The sequence below is a fragment of the Sturnira hondurensis genome, unplaced genomic scaffold, assembly GCF_014824575.4.
Source record: "Sturnira hondurensis isolate 20B ecotype Veracruz unplaced genomic scaffold, ASM1482457v3 Scaffold0012012, whole genome shotgun sequence".
Classification (NCBI taxonomy): Eukaryota; Metazoa; Chordata; class Mammalia; order Chiroptera; family Phyllostomidae; genus Sturnira; species Sturnira hondurensis.
In genome coordinates, this window is record NW_028084643.1 from 5,206,988 (window position 1) to 5,227,020 (window position 20,033).

General features: G+C 43.8%; 1 protein-coding gene across 1 annotated transcript; it reads right to left on the bottom strand.

The window, feature by feature from the left end:
• Positions 1-1,463: 1,463 nt before the first annotated feature.
• On the bottom strand, positions 1,464-6,097 carry LOC118996990 (uncharacterized). The gene is given in 3 exon segments (XM_037060641.1): positions 1,464-4,244; positions 4,247-4,593; positions 5,731-6,097. Coding segments are annotated over 3 exon segments (3,495 nt in total).
• Positions 6,098-20,033: the final 13,936 nt, after the last annotated feature.

Consider the following 20,033-nt stretch of genomic DNA (forward strand, 5'->3'; position numbering starts at 1 on the left):
AACTCACACCTGTGAGGGGTAGTGGTGAGGACATCTTATAGGTCTCTCCAATAATTCCTATACACCTTGTGTTCTGGACACCATTCCAAATCTCTTTTGGGGGCTCCCCTCTTGGCTGCACCCTGTTATATTACCATAGAAATTGCAAGCATTTAATAGACCTGAGTTCTAAAATAATTCTGCTGAGGTAAATTCACTTATCTGCTGCTTCCTACTCTCTCCTTACTCTGGGGCTGAGGGTGCAGTGGGAGAGGAGTTGACTACAAAAGAGCAATGCAGTAGAATTTGGGGATGATGGTGATGGTGATACCAATACAGATGCTGTTCAGACCCCTGGGTGCAGGCACTGAGCATGTGGAGTGCAGCAGCTATACAATACCTTCATGAACTGCCCAGGGCCATAGCCAGGGTATTGAGTTTTGCAGCGTCTACATTGAACCAAGTGCATGGTTCCCTACCCCTCAGGCAAAATGGTGGCAGGAGGAAGTCATACTTGTTAGAGAACAGATCCAAGGAGGGGTGAACCATATACTATTACTGAAAGGACCCCCACTAGGTTCACTATGCCCACTGTTGCATTTGAAACCGCAAGAACAAATGTCGGAGACTTTCAGGGTTTCAAAGGTGTTACTTTATTGGCCAAATTTAACCTGTGCAGGGGCGAACTCTCAAAGTGTTCAAGGACATGGTGCCCGAGAGGGCTGCAAACGGGAGTCACGCCAAACGCTTACAGGCTTAGGGTTTTATGGAGGCGCGCAAGCAAGCTGAATACAGAAGCAGATGTGGCGGTTAGCGGTTGGCTCAGGGGCACAATAGGGTTACTGATTATTGGTGAGTTAACTCGTGCACTGGCTCGTGCTCCTTTACTTGATTGGTCAGTTGAGCTCGTGCACAGGGGTAAAATTTTTCCCCCTAGTGACTGTCTATCTGCCTGACTGACCGTTGCTCTGGCACACCCTGTTCTTTGGGTGTGTCCCGGAGCCTCTTTGCATTAGTTAGCAAAACAACTTTTACTTCCTTATAGCTATGCTCTGGCTAGTTCCCCCTTGCCCTCAACATTCCCCCATTTCCTTGAGAGTAGGTCAAATTGACTCTGTTACCCATTCTTGGTACTCAAGTCCACGGGTGGGGGCCCCAATATAGGAGTCAAATTCCTAGGTACTGGAGAAGGTGAGTTTCAAGGGCTTGTCCGGGTCTCACTGGACTCGCCATTCCCGGGGCTCCTCACTTGGCGCCTGTGCCGGCTTGGTGTGGGAGAGGTGAATCCAATATGGTTTCTCAGCTACCTGGACAGCAGACGGGGTGCTCAACAGTACCTGGTAGGGGCCAGTCCACCTGGGCTCCAAGTTTCCTCTGCGATGGTTGAGTATCCACACCCACTGCCCAGGTTCTGGTTGATCAAGCATCTTGTCTGCCTCCGGTGGGGCAACCTGTCGGAGAGCTCACACCTCACTTTGGATCTTCTACAGAGCCTGTAGTGGCCTGAGAAAGTTGTGGTTAGAGGCTTCTATTTCCTCTCTGGTCAACCGGGGAACCAGAGGTATAGGTTGCCCAAATAGAAGTTCAAAAGGGGCCCAAGTCTTAATATAGGGAGTGCATCTTACACGGAAAAGGGCGAAAGGGAGTAGCTCGACCCAATTCTCGCCAGTCTCTTGTTTTAATTTGATTAGAGTCTCCTTGAGGGTTCTGTTCATCCTTTCTACTTGTCCTGAACTTTGGGGTCTATATATACAATGTAGTTTCCAGGTAATCCCTAATCTTGTGGCTAATTCTTGAGATATCCTGGAAATGAAGGCCGGTCCGTTATCTGAGCCAATGGCTAAAGGGAGGCCACACCTTGGTATAATTTCTCTTAATAATAACTTACAAACTGTAGAGGCTGTTTCCCCTCGTGTGGGGAATGCCTCAACCCACCCTGAGTAGGTATCTACTAAAACTAGTAGATATTTATATTCTGTCTTTCCTGTGGGCATCTCAGTGAAATCTATCTCCCATAACTCCCCTGGGGCTTTTCCTTGATACCTTACTAGGGGAGGTAACTTCTTATTTTGGGCATTTACCTTTGCACATATATTGCATCTGAGCGTAACAGAATGGATAATCTCCTTGATATTGGGTCCTGTATAATATTTCTTGACTAACTGTTCTAACTTATTTTGCCCTAGGTGGGTGTTGGCGTGGATGTCTCTTCCTATTTCTCTAACTACTCCTTGAGGTAGATAGAGTCTATAGTCTGGGAGCTCTATCCAGCCTCGTTGATTCTTTTTCCCTCCTAGCTTAAATCCTGCTTGTTCTTCTTCAGGGGTATATTTAGGATCTGGAGGCAGTGTTGGTTGAGGTATTAGCGAGAGGAGGTTCTCTGGCGGGCCAGTGGCCGCTTCTTTGGCAGCACTGTCTGCAACATGGTTGCCTCGTATAATAGGAGAGTTCCCCTTCTGATGTCCTTTGCAATGCATGGTTGCAACTTTCGCGGGCAGCCAAATGGCATCGAGCAGGGCAAGTATTTCATTGCGGTTTTTAATGTCCTTCCCGCCTGCTGTTAGTAGGCCTCTCTCCTTGTATATTGCTCAATGAATATGGGCGGTGGCAAATGCATAATGGCTGCCTGTATAGATATTGGCAGTCTTCCCCTCTGCCATCTGTAAAGCTCTAGTTAGACCAATCAACTCCGCCCTCTGTGCAGAAGTCCCTGTGGGTAGCGCCTGCTGCCACAAAACCTTATCCTCTGTGGTCACCGCTGCCCCTGCATACCTCTGCCCATCTTTGATAAAACTGCTCTCATTGGTGAAGAGGGTCAAATCTGCCTTTTCATATGCCTGGTCTCTTAAGTCTGGGCGGGTGCCCGTGACTGTATGGAGCACCAGTCTGCAGTCATGGATGATAGTGGTGTCCGGGACTGGGAGCAGGGTAGCAGGGTTCAGAGCTGTAGTCTTAAGGAACTGGACTGCTGGTGGGTTTAACAGCCGGGCTTGGAATTGTGTCAGCCGCGCGTTTGATAACCACGTGTCTGGGGGTGCCCGCAGGACTTGTTCTACATAATGTTCTCCAATTACTTGTATATCTTGCCCTAATGTTAACTTGCTGGCCTCCTTGACTAATATTGAGGTGGCAGCCAGCGCCCTCAGGCAAGTCGGCCATCCCGAGGCTACAGGGTCAAGTTTCTTGGAGAGGTAGGCGACAGGCCTCTTCCATGGCCCTAGCTCCTGGCTTAGTACTCCTAGAGCTACCCCTCCCTTCTCTGCCACGAACAGTTGGAAGGGTTTAGTTAAATCCGGCAGCGCCAGAGCTGGGGCAGCTACGAGAGCCTTTTTCAGTGCCTGAAAGGCCTGCCTCTCCTTATCTGTCCATGTAAACTGCTCTTCCTTGCCTCGGGTTAGCTCATGTAGCGGTTTTGCCAGTTCTGCAAACCCTAATATCCACAATCGGCAGTAGCCAACTGCCCCCAGGAACTCCCGTACTTGCCTCTTGGTGGTGGGCTCAGGAATCTGCAAGACTGTCTGGATCCGCTGACCTGACAGAGTCCTCTGTCCCCCCTGTAAGTTATATCCCAAATAACTTACAGTTTGAGTCACGATCTGGGCTTTCTTGGTGGAGACTCGGTATCCCTTCCTCTCGAGGTCCCGCAGCAAATCTATGGTGGCTACTTCGCACTCCCCTCTGGTCCTGGCAGCTATGAGGATATTATCCACATACTGGAGCAGCACAATCGATGGGTGGGAGGAATAGAAAACCTGCAAGTCTTTACTGAGGGCCTCGTTGAAAATAGTGGGGGAGTTCTTAAAACCTTGTGGGAGCCTGGTCCACGTGAACTGCCCTACTAGTCCATTTTCTGGGTCATTCCACTCGAAAGCAAATATTTCCTGGCTCTGGGGGGCCAGGGGGATGCAGAAGAAGGCGCCCTTCAGGATGGAGTAATAAGTGTGCGTGGGAGGCAAAGAGCTTAGCAGGGTATATGGATTTGGCACCGTGGGGTGTATAGTCTCTACTTCACACAAGTCCTATACCAGGCGGTAGTCTTGGGTCCCTGGCTTCTGGACAGGGAGTAATGGGGTATTGCAGGTGGACTGGCATTCCCGGAGGATCCCAGCCTCTAATAGCCGCTGCAGGTTCCGGGCAATCCCTTGTTTGGCTCTTGCAGAAACAGGGTATTGCCTGATTCTGATGGGGCTGGTGGTACTAGCCAGCTGAACTAGCACTGGCGGTTGGTGGGCTGCTAGTCCCGGAGGATTCGTCTCCGCCCATACCCCGGTACTTCTGCACGTAGCACCTCTGTTACCCCGACTCCCTCCTCCTTACCTTCTGGCAGGGCTGCAAGTAGGTATTCTTCAGATAAAGGCACCGTTACCTCTAGATGGACCTCCGCTCCCTGGTCCTTCTCCTCCAAGGGGCTCCCCGCTTGTCTGAAGGTGATGGTGGCTTGGAGCTTCTGCAACAAATCTCTTCCGAGTAGCGGATAAGGGCAGTCTGGAATGACTAGGAAGGAGTGGGTGATGGTGCCTTGGCCTAAGTCAGTAATCCTGGCCGTTGTCCAGGGATAGGCCTCCGCTTTACCCGTTGCCCCCACTATTTTGGTGGTGGCCTTTTGGACCTGCCCTTGTGGTTTGTTTAAAACTGAAAATGTAGCTCCCCTGTCGACTAGGAAGTCTATTGGCTTGCCTTAGACTGTCAAGGTGACCATGGGCTCCTGGGAGCCTACAGGGATGGAGCCCTGGCCCCGTCAGTCTAGGATTTGGAGCAGGACTTCTGGGCCCCGTTTCTGGCTGAGGGCTTCTGCTTTTAACTTTGGGCAGTCTCGCTTCCAGTGTCCCTTCTCTTTGCAATAGGCACATTGGTTTTTATCCAGCCGCTGCCTCTGGCCCTTTTGTTGTCCCCCTTTTCCTTTTGAGGAAGGCTTCTGCGAGGCAATTAAAATCTTGGCAAGCTCCTTCACCCTGCCAACCTCTTGATCGTCCCTATTGATGTATACCTTTTGGGCTATCTCTAAGAGTTTACTTATATTCTCTCCCTCAAAGCCTTCTAGTTTCTGTAATTTCTTTCCAATGTCTCACGCTGCCTGAGTTCGCGGGCAGCCAAATGGCATCGAGCAGGGCAAGAATTTCATTGCGGTTTGTAATGTCCTTCCCACCTGCTGTTAGTAGGCCTCTCTCCTTGTATATTGCTACAAATGCTATATTGACAAGTCTTCTGTTTTCTTGAGCTTCTGGATCTAAGGGAGTGTATACCCTATAAGCCTCCATAAGTCTTTCTAGAAAGGCAGCAGGGGACTCCTCTCCTCCTTGTATGACCTCACTGACTTTGCTGAAGTTGGTGGGCTTCCTAGCTGCCGCTTTTAATCCCCTGAGTAGAGCCCGGCGATATTGGAGGAGCACGTCCCTTCCCTCACTGGAATTGGAATCCCAATTAGGTGGCTGAGAGGGGAGGATATCTTCTAGCTCCCTCCTCCCCGCTGCTGTGCCGCCCTCCTCTCCCATGACAGCTTTTGCAGCCTCTCTAATAATCCTGTCCCTTTCTTCTGATGTGAAGAGGGTCTGCAGGATTTGCTGACAGTCATCCCACGTGGGCTGGTGGGTTCTAAAAATGCTCTCAAGGAGGGAGATTAACCCTTGAGGCTTTTCCGAAAATGGGGGGTTTTGATGCTTCCAAATGTATAAATCACTAGTGGAAAAGGGTACATATATTAGCTGGGGAGGAGCGCGAGGTGGCACATCTGGGGCTGGGGGCACCTCTCACAGCGGCAAAATGGCCGGCGCTTCCCGCGGAAACGAAATGGCGGAGGCAGCGTTATATCCCGCCGGACGTGCACCCCACTCGAGGTTATGGCACCTTCCCCATAATGTGTGCCTCCGTGGGTATGTGGTGGACTTAATACTCTATCCCCTCCCGGGTGGGTGGAATCTGGCTTTTCTGGGAGAGAGTAGGGAGGTGGAGCATTCACAGGATCAAGTGGGTCTTCTGGCTGCCCTGGGAGCACCGGGTAAAGCCTGGGCTTATCCAGTGGTTTCCTCAGGGCATGACAATTGCCAGATCCGCCCCCTCCTCCTGGCCTGGGCTTTGAAGTAACACATATTGCTCTCCTACCCCTCCTGTTTGTCTGCATGCATCTTCTAATATAACCTGGGCGCTCAGAGGCAATGTCCAATATTTGTCTATGTACAAATATTGGTCTGGGTGGGGTACCCTATAAACCGTTGCCCGGACGGCAAACAGGGTGGGCAGATCAAAGGTGCCCTCCGTGGGCCAGCCAACATTAAAGGTGGGCCACTCGAGCTGGCAAAGGGTTCGGAGGAACTCTGGGTCCGGCAGAGGTCCCCTGTAGCCTCTCGCACGCCTCTGGAAATCGGAAAAACTCTTTCGCAAGCAGTCAAGAGGGGGTCCCAGGCACGGACTCTCTCTGGCCCATTTTTATATATTGGACAACCTTCGGGATCTCGAAAATGAGAGCTGAAATTAAAAGAATTAAGAACCCAGTCGCCAAAACACACACTCGTTTCTCACACCCACACAAAAGCGAACCGCGGTTCTCAGGCATACAGTCACTCTCAAGCCACTCTCAAACTGTCGCGGCGCGGCACAGCGCAAAACGAAAGCAAGCACGAAACGAAAAGAATACCAAATGTGACCCAGTCACAACTCCCGAGGGCGTCCCTTCCTGTGGACGCCCTCTCTCTCAATTCCAGAGATTTGTGAAAAGGAAAGAAAATATTTATTTAAAGCTATACATACTTAAAGCAGTGCCCCAATGTCTTTATTAAAATACTCAAGTCTTTTAGGATACCCACAGACAGCACACAGTCCTTCCTTCTCCCTGTGCCCTAATTTGAGGTATTGATACAGGGTGCAGCCAAGGGCGGGGGGGCGGCCAGAAAAGATTTGGAATGGTGTCCAGAACTCAAAGTGTACAGGAATATTGGAGAAAATATTAAGATGTCCTCACCCCCCACCCCCAGGTGTCAGTTGGGGGAAGGGATGAATGGAGCAGGGCCATTGAGAACTGTTTTGGATAGCAACAGTTTTGCAGCTAACCTCTGGAATGGTTATTTAACATATCTATAACCTTTAACTGGTTTCATAGATATGTTAAATAGCTGCGGCCAACTTTTGGGTGAGGGAGAAGTGAGTGGCTGCTACCCAGGATGGAATTGATGGCTGCTTCTTGGAGAGAGTGCCTGTGGGAGAGGCATGTGGCTTTAGGAGAGTGAGGACCCACTCTTGGCCAGGTGATGGGGAGAGCCACACTGTTTTGGAAAGAAGTAGACCCCTGTAGCCATTAGGAGAGAGAGCCACGCGGTTACAGCAGAGTGCAGACCCCCTCTTGGCCAGGTGAAAGGGAAAACCACGCAGCTTTGCCAGAATGGAGATCCCTGCGGCCAGGTGAAGAAGAAAGACGCGCTTTTGGTGGAGTGCGACTTTGGTAGAAGAGGCCCATGAAGCTTTGGGGTGCTCCCTTTGGCTGAGTGGCCTGGAAACCAGGAGAGACGTTGACTGGAACTTGGTACAAAGAACTCTTGCCAGTGAAAGGTGCCACATGACTTTGGATTAATTGGAGATCCTGCCTGGACAGGCAGGTGACACAGCTCACAGTGCCAGCAACCTGAAAAAAAAACGGACGTGTGCTCTTTTCCTGATTTACGGTACCCGGAGTTGGGACAGTGGGAGAAGGGAGTGCTGTGTGTGTGTGTCGGGGGGGGGTGTATACCCTTAAAGACTTTAGTATTTTAAGGAAGGCATTAGGCCTGAATAGCATTAAATAAACATTTTGTTTCCTTTTCACAAATCTCTGGCTTTGAGAGATGTCTTTCCAATTGGTGGCGGACAGAAGAGCCCGATAGATATTAGTATACCGTCCTTGGGAGGGGCCTTTGTTTTCTGAAGCAGTTTTTGGCATCCCTGGGTGGGCCAAGTATTGCCCCCCCTCGGACCCTTGTTCGGTAACAGTATCATATCTCAGGAAAAGAAGTAGATGTCCGTGATTCAGGCTCCCGGCACCATCAGCTGTGTCACTGCCAGATCTCCAGTTAATCCAAAGCCTTGTGGCACCTTCTCATGGTCCACCAGCAAGAGTCCTTTCACCCCTTTTCTTCTGGGCAAAGTTGCTCCTGCTTCCTAAGCCATGTGGCAAAAGGGAGAACCCCAAAGCCACAGGGTACCCTCACTCTCGCCAAAGCTGCAAGGGTCCCCACTTCGCTCAAGCCGTGTACTTTTCCCTTCCCAGGGCTACCGCATCTGCATCTAAATCCACAGGCCAACCTTCCTCCGCAGCCCCATTTCTGACTCCTCCTACAATCAGTCACACCTGTCAGCACTCCTGTATTCTTCCAGGTTTATTGGGCTGCCAAAGTGAGTCTGGACAGGTGTGGCCCCATAGTGTGGAGCCAATCTTCCCCAAGCTCTCATGCAGGCACCAAAACCAGGAGGAATTGCCTCCCAGTCACATCTTGGGTGGAAGTCACTTCCATCCCCCTGGCTAGAAGTATGGCCACAGCTATTTAACATATCTATGAAACCAGTTAAAGGTTATAGATATGTTAAGTGACCATGCTAGAGGTTAGCTGCAAAGCTGTTACTGCACAAAACAGCTCTGGAGGTTCCTTTTCCATGTGTCCCTTCCCTCAACTCACACCTGTGTGGGGAGGACATCCTATATATCTTGCTAATATTTCCTAGATTACCTTGAGTTCTGGACCCCATACCAAATCCCTGTTTGGGGCCCCCCTCTTGGCTGCACCCTGTTACATACTGGGCATGTGCAAAACTAGCAAGATAATTGCAAAGAGACCTCCTACCCACTTCTGGTTCCAGATTGCGAGGTAGGACAAGGGAAAAGCAGGCACATACACCATAAAAGTTAAAATGGTGGCAGATGGAAGTGCTGGAACAAAAAGGGTTATCAATCTATCCAGGAAAAAAGAAAAGGATTGGCTGGGAGGTGACCCACCCAAAGAACACAAAAGTTTAGGAATTAGTCACTTTAAGAAAGAACTTAGTCTATCCCACATCCAAAACTAATATAAACCCAGAGGAACAGATAAAGCTCTCTCTTGCTCAGGGCTGCTGCTCAGGACCTGCACTTGAATAGTGCACTGACATTTCCTCTCCATGGGCCATGTGACTGCAAGAGGCAGTCACTCTCTCTTGTTGACCTGGTAGAGCATCATTCACTGGTGCCTTTGCCTGCTGCTCTCTGGCACGGCAGCACAGGTCCTCACAACCCTACAAGCTGTATGGCCAGTGGTGGCACTGGCTCTATATACAGCATCCAGGAGGGAGCCTGTGCCAGACAGCACCTGGGAATAAGTTAAGCTAACTGGATGACTGCTTACCCACTGCCTGGAGTTTCAAAGGATGGTACTTTGAAATGGAGCTGGAATTCTGGGCACTGCCTTTTGTTTTGGTCTTGCTGAGAATGGCTAGGGTTTGTCTGGGTTTTGTAAAAGATGACTGAAGTTTGTCTGGGTTTTCTCAAAAATGAACTTTGAGATGGGGAGTCACCCATCGTCATGGATCAGTCAGTATTTAAATAAAATCCTTTTTCTTTTTCACCAGCCTCTGCCTCTAGAGTTTGCCTTTTGGTGGTGGCCAATCCCCCACTTTGGTTCAGTAATAATGGGATTGTTCTATAACTGACTGGTAGTGAGGTAGTAAAGTCAAAATAGGTAACAAAGGCTTCAACTTCTTTCCCCTTCTCTGTCTTGGCTGAACCAACACAAATGAGACCTTCACTGACATGTTTGCCACCCCAGCTCTGCTTCCTCCTTTATAATTCCATGTAATTGAGAAGAACGAAAAAAGAAATTGCTATTTGGAGAGAAGAGATAAGGATCCTTACCAGTATCAGAAAGAGAGGCTTACCCTATCCCCACCCTAGCCTGTTTTTTTTTTTAAGTCTATCTCCAAATTCCTAGAACTTTCCAAAGAATAATGTTTCACGAGGAGGTTGCAGATAGAATTAAGGTTGCATCTCCTTCTCTGAGATTGCTTGCTCATTGTTCGAGTGAATACTATCACTTTAATAAATTTACTATGCTCTGATAAATCTTTCTGTCAGTCATCCTTTCAAATTCTTTCTTGTTCTAAGAATCTGGATCAGGCTGAGGCTTCCTTTGGCTTCCCCAGGTGTGACCTGGCACCAGTGGTGGTTACAGCACTGCATGCATTTGTCAAGTTGGATGCACTCTGTACTGAATATCACCTCAGTATATCACCTCAGTTTAACAGCTATAATCTTTTATTATTTTCTCTTAGAGAGGAGAAAGAGAGGGTGAGTAACATCAATGTGTGGTTGCTTCTCGCACGCCCCATAATCGGGACCCACCCTGCGAGCTAGGCATGTGCCTTGCTTGGGAATCGAACCTGCGACCCTTGGGTTTGCAGGTTGGCACTCAATCCACTGAGCCACACGGGCCAGGGCTGAAATTTGATCTATGAGTGAACTTTTGGTTATATTAAATAATTATTTTAAGTACTTAAAAAACTTGACCACTAGATTTTTTTCTCTCTTCAGGGGTCATAAACTGTATTTTATTATGTTACAATTATTATTTTAATTATTTAAATTTTCAAAAAATCAGAAAGAAAAGCAGTGTTTTCATTCACTTCCAAATTTTAAAAATTCATCTTTCTCTTTATGATAATATATATTTAAAAAATTACAATTGAACATAATATCCTTCATTTTTTTAAGGCAGTTCTAAGTACCCTTAGTCAAACCTCTCCAGCCCTGAGTCTCTCCCAGTTCTGTGACCTTTGTCATCTGTTAATTGTTGAATTCTGTTCTCCAAAAAGATATACTGAAGTCTTAATCCCCAGCACCTTAGTAGGTGACCTCCTTTGGAATAAAAAATTCACCCCCAAGCAGAGTAAGCTCCTGACTTAACGCAACTGGCATTCTTATGACAACATACTCATGTGAAGTCAGAGACACAAGGACTGCATTGTGTGAAGATGGAGGCGGATATTGGGGTAGTGCTGATACAAGCCGCAAGGTACCACAAGCTAGAAAGGCAGGAAAGAATCCTCCCCTAGAAACTTCACAAAGAGCACCATACAGCTGACACCTTAGTCTGCATTTCTAGCCTCCAGAAACACTGAAGAAAAGTCTCTGTTGTTTTCAGTCTCGATGCAACACACAAAGAAGGGGTCTGCCATGAATAATGGCTTTCCCAATATTATACATCCGTGGTCACTTAGTAACAGGTGCATTAAAACATTTAAATGTGGTTAAACTGCAGACTTATATAAAAGGATTTTCATGTTGATAATAAAATCGATCTAGTCCTAAAATAAGGATGCAGTATTCCAGTTAAACCTTGCCATGGAACACATGTCCCTTTTCTCTCCCAAAATGCCACTAAATATAATAAATCATAATGAGATGCTGAGCATGATTATGCCTGGCTTGTTTGTGGTCAGCTCTGAGGCCTGAGTCAAGTGCATTTTCTCCAACATACAAGGACGTCATCTGACAAGAGCAATTTCAGTGCAGAATTATGTATAGCTGTTACAGAACTGAGTCGGTGGGGGGATATTTGGCCCACCCAGAGATGCCAAAAACTGTTACAGAACAGAGGGGGCCCGAGGACAGTATACTAATACCGAAAGGACCCCCAGGTTCCTATGTCTGCCACCAGAGGAAAGACATCTCTCAATGCCAGAGATTTGTGAAGAGGAAAGGAAAGGTTTATTTAAAACTATACAGACTTAAAGTAGTGACCTAACGTCTCCATTAAAATATCAAAGTAATTTTGGATACCCACAGAAGCCCATAGTGCTTCTTTCTCCCCCTGCCCTAATTCGTACCGTAACTCAGGAAAAGAAGCACGGGTCCGTGATTCAGGCCATTGTGTTGCCATCCAGGCAGGATCTTCAGTTAATCCAAAGCCATGTGGCACCTTCTCATGGCTTACTGGCAAAGAGCTCTTTCACCCATCTTCCAGGAAAAGTCTCTTCTGCTTCCCAGACCATGTGGCCAAAGGGAGCACCCCAAAGCCACATGGTTCTCTTCTACCAGAGCTGCAGGGGTCTGCACTCTGGTCCAAACCACATGGTTCTTTCCTCCACCAGAGCTGCGGAGAGGGTAGGGTCGCCACTCTTGCAAAGCCTAGTGGTGGTTCTCTGTTAAAAAGCCGCATGGTGATTCTCTCTACCCCTAGCTATGGAGGTCCCCACTCTGTCCAAAAGCACGAGGCTTTCTCTCTGCACTGCCACAGCTGCGTGGTTCCCTCTCTTTCAACGGCTGTAGTGTCTGGGCTTAAATACCCATCTCAGTCTTCCTTTGCAGCCCCATTTCCAACTCCTCCTACAATTGGCTACGCTTGTCAGCACTCCCATATTATTACAAGTTTACTGGGCTGCCATAGTGAGTCTGAGCAGGTGTGGCCCTGTGTCTTGGAGCCAATCTTCTCCAAGCTCCCACGCAGGTGCTGTAACTCAGGGGACCTGCCTCCAGTTACGTTTTGGGGAGAAGTCATTTCCATCCCCCTGCTCAGAGCATGGCCAAAGCTATTTAACATATCTATGTTAAAGGCTATAGATGTGTTAAATCACCATGCCAGAGGTTAGCTGCAAAACTGTTGCTGTACAAAACAGCTCTCAATGGCCCTGCTCCATTTGTCCCTTCCCCCAACTCACACCTGTGAGGGGGAAGGGGTGAGGATATCGTATACGTCTTTCTAATGTTTCCTGGACACCCTGAGTTCTGGACCCCATTCCAAATCCCTTTGGGGGGCCCCTCTTGGCTGCACCCTGCTACATAGCTTCTATTACCTAGTAACTGTGGTATGCAAATAAAAGAAATAGAGACACCGATGATGCAGGTGTTTGAGTATCAGTGGACCTGGAGGTCTATGACCCAGTATGGGTTCTTGGCTTCATGCAGGAAAGAATTTAGATACAGGCCAGCATACAGTTTAAAGTGAAAGTGAGTCTATCAGTGAAGCAGTGAGACAGAGAGAGCAGTGAAATTTGCTTCCTTTGTTCAGCTGCTTTGCCACATACCCTATCTCAGGTAGATGGATGGATGGATGGGTGGGTGGATGGATGATGGATTGATAGATAGGGAATGTGCTAGATACTTTGCTCTGTCTCCAATGGTAGAGGCAATATTTTCTAATATAGAATATATTTTTATTTTCCTGAAACAGCTGTAAATGTTATATTCATCTGTTTTTCTCTCCTTTCTACATTCCAATCTTGGATTATATTTGAGTTTTGTACAAAAATACGTTGTAATAAAAATATCATTATATGACTATATTTTTGCATACCTATAAATTGTATTTAAACATTACAGACAAAACACATAAGATGCTATTTATCAAACAAGTACAAATAGTGTATCTGTTATACAGGTGTGGATGAAAAACAGTTATCTTATAAAAGTAACTTTCTATGTTGCAGAAAATTTACTACAGAGAATTGGTATAGATAAACTAGTGGTTTATCTACACACTTCCAAACTCTCAAGTCCTTGAGAACATGATATCAAGTAGCTAGTATTGCTACAAGAAGTGCCAAGATTCCTCTTTTCAGGTGTGAAAAGCAACTCTGAAATTAAAAAGGAAAAAAACAGGCATTTTTTTATTCTTGCTGGCCTTTTTGTAACCAGGAACATGCATCTGGAAATATTTGGAAAGGAGACCGCTATTCTGTCTGCATACAGCTATGTACAAATCCAAAAATTGAAACAATTCACGTAGGATAGATATAATTTAAAATAACTAAATATATCACTTTGGTGATTAAATTAAGTGAACATTAAAATGTGAAAATATCTGACTTCACACAAAAAATGTGGCATTGTATTTTCAACCATTACAGTTACAGGAATGAGACTGTTGCTAAGCAACACATCTTCTATAATCTTGTGAGGCTTTTGTATCTCAGGAAAATTGAGGCAAAGAAAAGTTTGGAAAGCTAATAAGGAAGAAATGGCTTCAGTGCAAATAGATCAATAGTGCACCTGACCAGAAAAATCAGCTATAATGGGGCTATAGGAAGAAAGGCTACTTAAACCTGCTTGAGAGCAAATTTATTACCACCAGGCATGTTTAATTGTCTGCACTCTAATTCCCTGCTATTATTGTGTCTTTCTATGGATGCCACGATACTCTCTTATGTGGAAGTGCAATAATATGCAGCAGCATTTCTACCCAGTGGGTTTAACAATAATCCTGAACAATGTTTTGATCACTTCATTTTTGGTGTCATTTAAGAATTCAATATGCTATAATTGGCCTACTTTCATGCTATGGTTATATGAATAGTACTAAAGTACAATTTGAACTGATCTCTGAGCCTGCAAAAATGTAGTCATGTCATTGACAATACAGTAAATCAAACTCCGAGACTTTCTTTAATAGGAAGTTGGAGTCTGGAGGTCAAGATGTGGATAGCAGTCAACAACCGAGTTTTTGGCCAGTTCCATGGTGCTGCCCTAGGTCTGTCTGTAATGCCAAAGGAGGCACGGCCAGACCTGAGTGGCCAAATCTTTAAGCAGTTGCAGAGCCACATTCCAGATAATTTCAAGCTTAGTGCTTGCTGAGGTTCTTCTGTTGAGTTAAGCTAAAGCACATGCCAAGTATCAGCACTCTTTTTTTATCTAGAGTAGAAGCAAGTAGCAAACATGATGTCTTTTTGTTTAAGGTTTTATTTATTTACATTTAGATAGACGGGGAGGGAGGGAGAAAGAGTGGGCGAGAAAGGAGAGAGAACATCAATAGATTGCCTCTCGTGTAAGCCTGACCCAGACCGGGAACAGATTGGCAACCCAGGCATGTGCCCTGGCCAGGAATCGAACTGGTGACCCTTCACCTTGTAGGGTGATGCCTAACCAACTGAGCCACACCAGTCAGGGCAACATGATGTCTTAGGGAAGTACCCTCTGAAGATGTTGAGAAGTCCTTGGAGGCAAAGGTCTTTATAAATTTGTATAATTCAATAAGACACCTTAGAAGAAAGCTTACATTATGCTTTTAAGCTACTATAGACAATTATGACCTCTGTAGACTATAGAATTAGAAATACAGAAGCTAAATAAAAATAACCTGGAATCTGTATAGTAACACAATTTGGGGGATGATACAGAAAAGACAAAAGGATGAAAAGCCTGGAAAACAAAAATCAAAATGAAGCCCCTGATGAGGCCTTTGCGCTTTGTCTAATCTCATTAATGCTTCACTCAAACTCTGAGAAGTACAGTGAGCTGTCTCAAAATGTGCACTGATGCAGACCCCCTCTTAGAATTTAGGTCACATCCGATTGCTCAAATAACTACAAAACTGCCGTGTTGGTGTTAATGTAACACTGCAGCTGTGTTTCTTTCTTTCATTTAAATATAATGTTTAATCCCACCAATGCAAGGTCCAGGTGTTTTCACTGCCACACAGACCTATTGCACTAATAGTATTTTACTAATGGCTGCATTCATCATCTCCTTCTGCCCTACATGTAACTTAATTGTTTGAAATATAAAGACTCCACGTATTAAAACATAAAGTAACATCATTGTTTAATGTTTACATCAAAGCACAGGGAGCTATTTATTCATTTGTTTCTGTTTCTAGCTGTCTATAAGGTTTATTTAAGCAATTCATTTCATGAAGAAATAATAAATTTCAAAGTAGTTACACTGACATTTTATTGTCTCTAGCTCATGGCCAAAATGGCAGCTGGCGGCAAAGAAATGCACGTTTAGGCAGCAGCTTCATTAGGTACTAGTAAGCCCGTTCACATTAAAGAGAGATGGCCCCTCCTACCCAACAGCCCTTCTGCCACAGACATTCCCATTCCAAGGTGTTTGGTTACAAATTTGTAAGTAATTTCAGAATTTTACACATTATAAAATGAATACACTGTTTTCACAACCTGGAAAAAAACAGGCGTGATTTCTATTTCTATCTATGCAAATGGCCAGTCTGACTTTCGGCAAGTCACTTTTGGAGATTCTTTCCTCCACTGTAAAATTAAGAGCATGGATTAGTGACGGCAAAAGTCCCTTCAAAATCAAATATTCTGTGACCTTTTGTAATCTAGAATGATAAAGCACAGCCTATGCTTATGTCTAACTTACGTCATTTCTAAATGCAATTAAAAAAGAATGAATGCTCTAGAAAGGAAAAGACAATAAAAACACTGCATTTCAGTAGACAAAATAAATGACCTTATAATTTTATAAATGTAGTTTAATCTGCATAAAGTTTTAAACTTAACTATTAGATTTTGTAACAAATATTCACTCCTAAAATATACTATAAAATATGTGTAATTCACCCTGTCTGGTGTAGCTCAGTGGATTGAATGTGGACCTGCGAACCAAAGGATCGTGGTTCGATTCCCAGTCAGGGCACATGCCTGGGTTGCAGGCCAGTTCCCAGCAGGGGATGCATGAGAGGCAACCATACATTGATATTTTTCCCTCTCTCTCCTTTCCCTCCTCTCTAAAGATAAATAAAATCTTAAAAATATATTATCTTTGTTTGAATCTATATTTTAGGGAGAATAGACAATTGCTTATATTTACTAATAAAATTGTACAACTACTCCAGTCTTGTTTGTAGCTTCATTTTATTAAGTTATAGTATCAGTATTTAGCTTCATAACTACAGATGTACACAGTGACTAGAACCTCAGTTATTTCAAATTATCACAAATAAGTCTGAGAAATACCCCTTGTCAGTCCTGGTTCACACCTGCAGCTATTACACATAATAATTTATGATTATTTGATATGACATAGCAACTTTACTATTGTAAGAAATAGAAATTATTTTATGTCACCCAAATAGGTATATATGTTTTTATTAAATTGGTACCCCATTAACTTTATATTGTTATAATATTCAACTTATCCCCCCAAATCACTCTTGTAAGTATTGTTAATGTTATCATATGAATGAGATCAAAGAACTTGTGTGAGTTAGTGCCACAACTTGTAGGAATTTGACATCAGCCAAACTGGCAATTGATTCTGAGCTACCATCAAGGTATTTAGCCTCCCCAGTTAGTGAGAAAAAATTTATTTTAACTCAAATGCCATTTTCTTTAAATCCTGCCACACAGGAAATTGCTTATTTAGGTTCCCTGTGCTCTTCCTTCTGTGCAGTGTATGTGTATGAAAACACACACACACACACACATACATACATACACCCATATATTTTTAGTGCAGAATTGGGGACAGACCCTGTGTGGAGTAGGTCACACTGGTCATTGCCCATGCTCACATGAGCACATGGGACAGTAGACCCCTCAAAGCCTAGTCTTGCTTGTCCTTGTTCTTGTTTATCTCCTAAAATGGCATCCAATTGTAGGCCATGGGACTGACCACTAAGCCGTACATCTGATACTGGTCAACATAGTATTGAATATAAACAGCAATTCATTTTTAAAGGCACTGAAGACCCATAATTCTTAGTGATTATTCTACACTCCTCTCTCTGATCTTCAGGAATCTTGGAGGATATCCCTTTCTAGTGTGCTGTGTGTGAGAAACTAGATACATCTTTCTCTTTTTATAAACATGGTGTACTCTTCTTCATCCCAATCCAGTCACGTCTTCAACTCCAAACCTCGGGCTCAATTCCAAATGGTAAAATAAACCATTATAAATGTTTATTTTCCATCCCAAGCAATGGAGTTAGGTTTTATACACAAAAAAGAAAAAGCTTTAATTATTAATGCAATGAAGTGTCTTATCACAACACTTCAAAAAATGAAAAAAAAAATCTCTTATCTAAGAAGCTTTCCCTAAATAACACAGCTAAGTGAGGTCTTCCCTTGTTTCAGAAAACCAAACAAATTAAGCCATTGCTACCAATCCCAAGACTGACTAATGCAAGTTTATAGAAGAAGAATTGTTTATCAGAAGCAGCCATATGACAGTCAAGAAACCTGCTTTGCAATTCACTTTCCCTTTCTGGATGCCCTTGAGAGAAACTAATCCTTAGCTTTCATAACTTGAAAATGCAGAAGAAACAAAAAAATAATGGTATATTTTGAGCACTTACAATGTCCAAACTACTGCAGTAAGCCTTTAAAAAGCATATTATCTTCTTAATTAACACATCATCTATATTAAGTATGTATTCTTCTTACTCTCTATTTTTCAGCTAAGAGAAAATGAGGGTTAGGCATATTAAGAAAATTACACACTTAACTATGATAAATGAAAAAGTTCATATTCAAACCAGTATTTGTTGTAATTCAAAGTCCAAAATGTTAAGCCATGTGCTATTCATCTTTCAGAGTTGATATAAAGACAAAATAAAACCTCAAATACTATTTTATTGCATTGTGGACTTTATAGAAATTTATACAGCAGGTTTTAAAAAAATTATCATTATATTGGCTCTCCGAATACATTATAACTATGTTAATTATAATATTCATGGATTTTACTTATTGTTAGTTTTCCTTTGTCAATTCTCTTAACTTAATAGATATACAATAATGTAGTCACACCTTCTCACTGATTTTGTTACCTGATTAAACATTGTGCTTTATGGGATTATCATTTTAAAGAAGGCAAAAAAATAGTAAAACTTTCATCTGCCACACATTTAGATTACCATCTTAATGTGGTATTTATTAAATTGAATAAAGAAAACAGATATAATCGACTGGTTTATAATTGACTTGTTTCTTTCATACATATACTTTCTGGTATATACATTTTTGTTGTTATTGTTTTGTTTTGTTTTGTTTTTGTATAGAGTTACAACTTCGATTTATTAGCAAAGGTATCAAGATTATGGCACTCTATTTTGGCCTGAAATGCTCTACTTCCATGTAACATAAAAGTATTAGCCCTGGCTGGTGTGGCTCAGTGGATCTAGCACCTGACTGTGAACCAAAGAGCCACCAGTTCGATTCCCAGTCAGGGCACACTGGGTAGTGGCCCAAGTACCCAATGGGGGGCACACAGTGACCGAAAGACAAGCACATATTAATGTTTTTCTCCATTTGTTTCTCCTTCCTTTCCCCTCTGTCTAAAATAAATAACTAAATAAAGTATTTTTTAAAAACTTATTAAATCTGAATTTTGAGATACCCACTAATTGTTTAAAGTTTCTAGAAATATAATTTACTTTAAAATTAAACAATTATTACCCTTTATTTTATAAAGTTTCAGCTTCTTCTGGTCCACATTTAAGTCATCTAATTTACATATTATCTTACATGATTTGTGTCCTGGTAATTTTTCACTTTCTAGTATCTTCCAATTCTGCCTTATCTCCAAGGCACACCTCACCAATAAACTTGAATTTTTTCAGTATAAGAAGTAAAGACAGTCTCTTCAAAAAATTGTGTTGGGAAAACTGGACAGGTATTTGCAAAAAATAAAACTAGATCACCAACATACACCATACAGAAAAATAAACTCAAAATAGATAAAAGACTTAAATATAAGTCACAAAACCATAAAAATCTCAGAATAAAACATAGGCAGTAAATTTCAGACATCTTGCATAGCAATGCCCATATAGCTCCTAGAGCAAGGGAAACAAAGGAAAAAAATAACATATGGGACTACATCAAACTAAAAAGCTTCCACACCAATAAAGAAACCATCAACAAAATGAAAAATCAATTGACTGTATGGGAGAATATATTTGCCAATAATATGGGGTTAATTTCCAGAAATGTATAAAGAACTTATAAAAGTCAACACTAGGAATACAAACAACCCAATTAAAGATTGGGCAAAAAAACTGGATGTTGGGAACCACTCTGCCTGCTTTCAGGAGTTGTAACTGCCCCCCCATGGCCAAGGCTGTGTGAGCGACCTCCTGAATGGGAGCCACTAAAGGAGACAAAGCTTGTCCCCTGCCCCCAATGCTTGGTCAATTAGTCTATGATGAGTACAACTGCTCAGAGGAGGGGCAACCTAGGCCAGACACGATCAATTGTAAAGCCATCATGGAAGGACTCAGGGGGCTGCAACAAAGAGGGAGTGATGAACCCTCTCCCCCTGGCTATTCTGACATAGCCCCAGTCTTCATTTCCATCTGGGAGAAGCACTTCCTAGCTCCAATCCA